This window comes from Penaeus monodon, chromosome 25, assembly GCF_015228065.2.
Source record: "Penaeus monodon isolate SGIC_2016 chromosome 25, NSTDA_Pmon_1, whole genome shotgun sequence".
NCBI lineage: Eukaryota > Metazoa > Arthropoda > Malacostraca > Decapoda > Penaeidae > Penaeus > Penaeus monodon.
Window position 1 is genome coordinate 6,633,804 of NC_051410.1, and position 507 is coordinate 6,634,310.

The 507-nt window shown below is 38.3% G+C and overlaps 1 protein-coding gene across 1 annotated transcript in view; it reads left to right on the plus strand.

The window, feature by feature from the left end:
• LOC119589311 overlaps nt 1-507 on the plus strand; it is a gene marked incomplete in the record, with an annotated part of 61,041 nt that overhangs the window by 19,135 nt on the left and 41,399 nt on the right. Inside the window, 1 exon segment of the mRNA XM_037937933.1 lies at nt 309-467. Within this exon segment, the coding sequence (XP_037793861.1) occupies nt 309-467 (159 nt within the window).

Genomic DNA, 507 nt, shown 5'->3' on the forward strand with positions numbered 1-507 from the left:
GCAATGAAGGAATTAACAGGAAATTCAAGGCAATTATTCTCGTACCCCCTCATTGTAATTGAATTCTTGAATTTAGTATTTACACTTTATTGTGAACAATTAAGAAAAGAAAACAATAATAGAGAAAAAAGAGAGAAGGAAGGAAGAACCAGCAAAATATACAGTAACGAAGAATAGCAAGAGAAAATGGAAAGAAAGCCAGAAAAAAGGGAAAACAGATTGAACAACAATAACACAAACCGGAAATATTCTAAACAAACTACCCAACTGCAACAGATAATTTAGAAGCTATTTCCTCGCAATTACAGGTAACTGGAGCATCATTACACCTGCCTCATTCATTATACATCATTATAGCGACAATGTCAAGGCCCGGGAGGTCACAGGGTCATCGAGGTATAAGGTCAAAGTGGGGAATCGTCTTCACAAGTTTTATTTTGGGGTCAGTGTGAAGGAGGTGCTGGTTAGTGCGTGATGGAGGAAGGAGGGAGGGAAACAGGAAAGCAT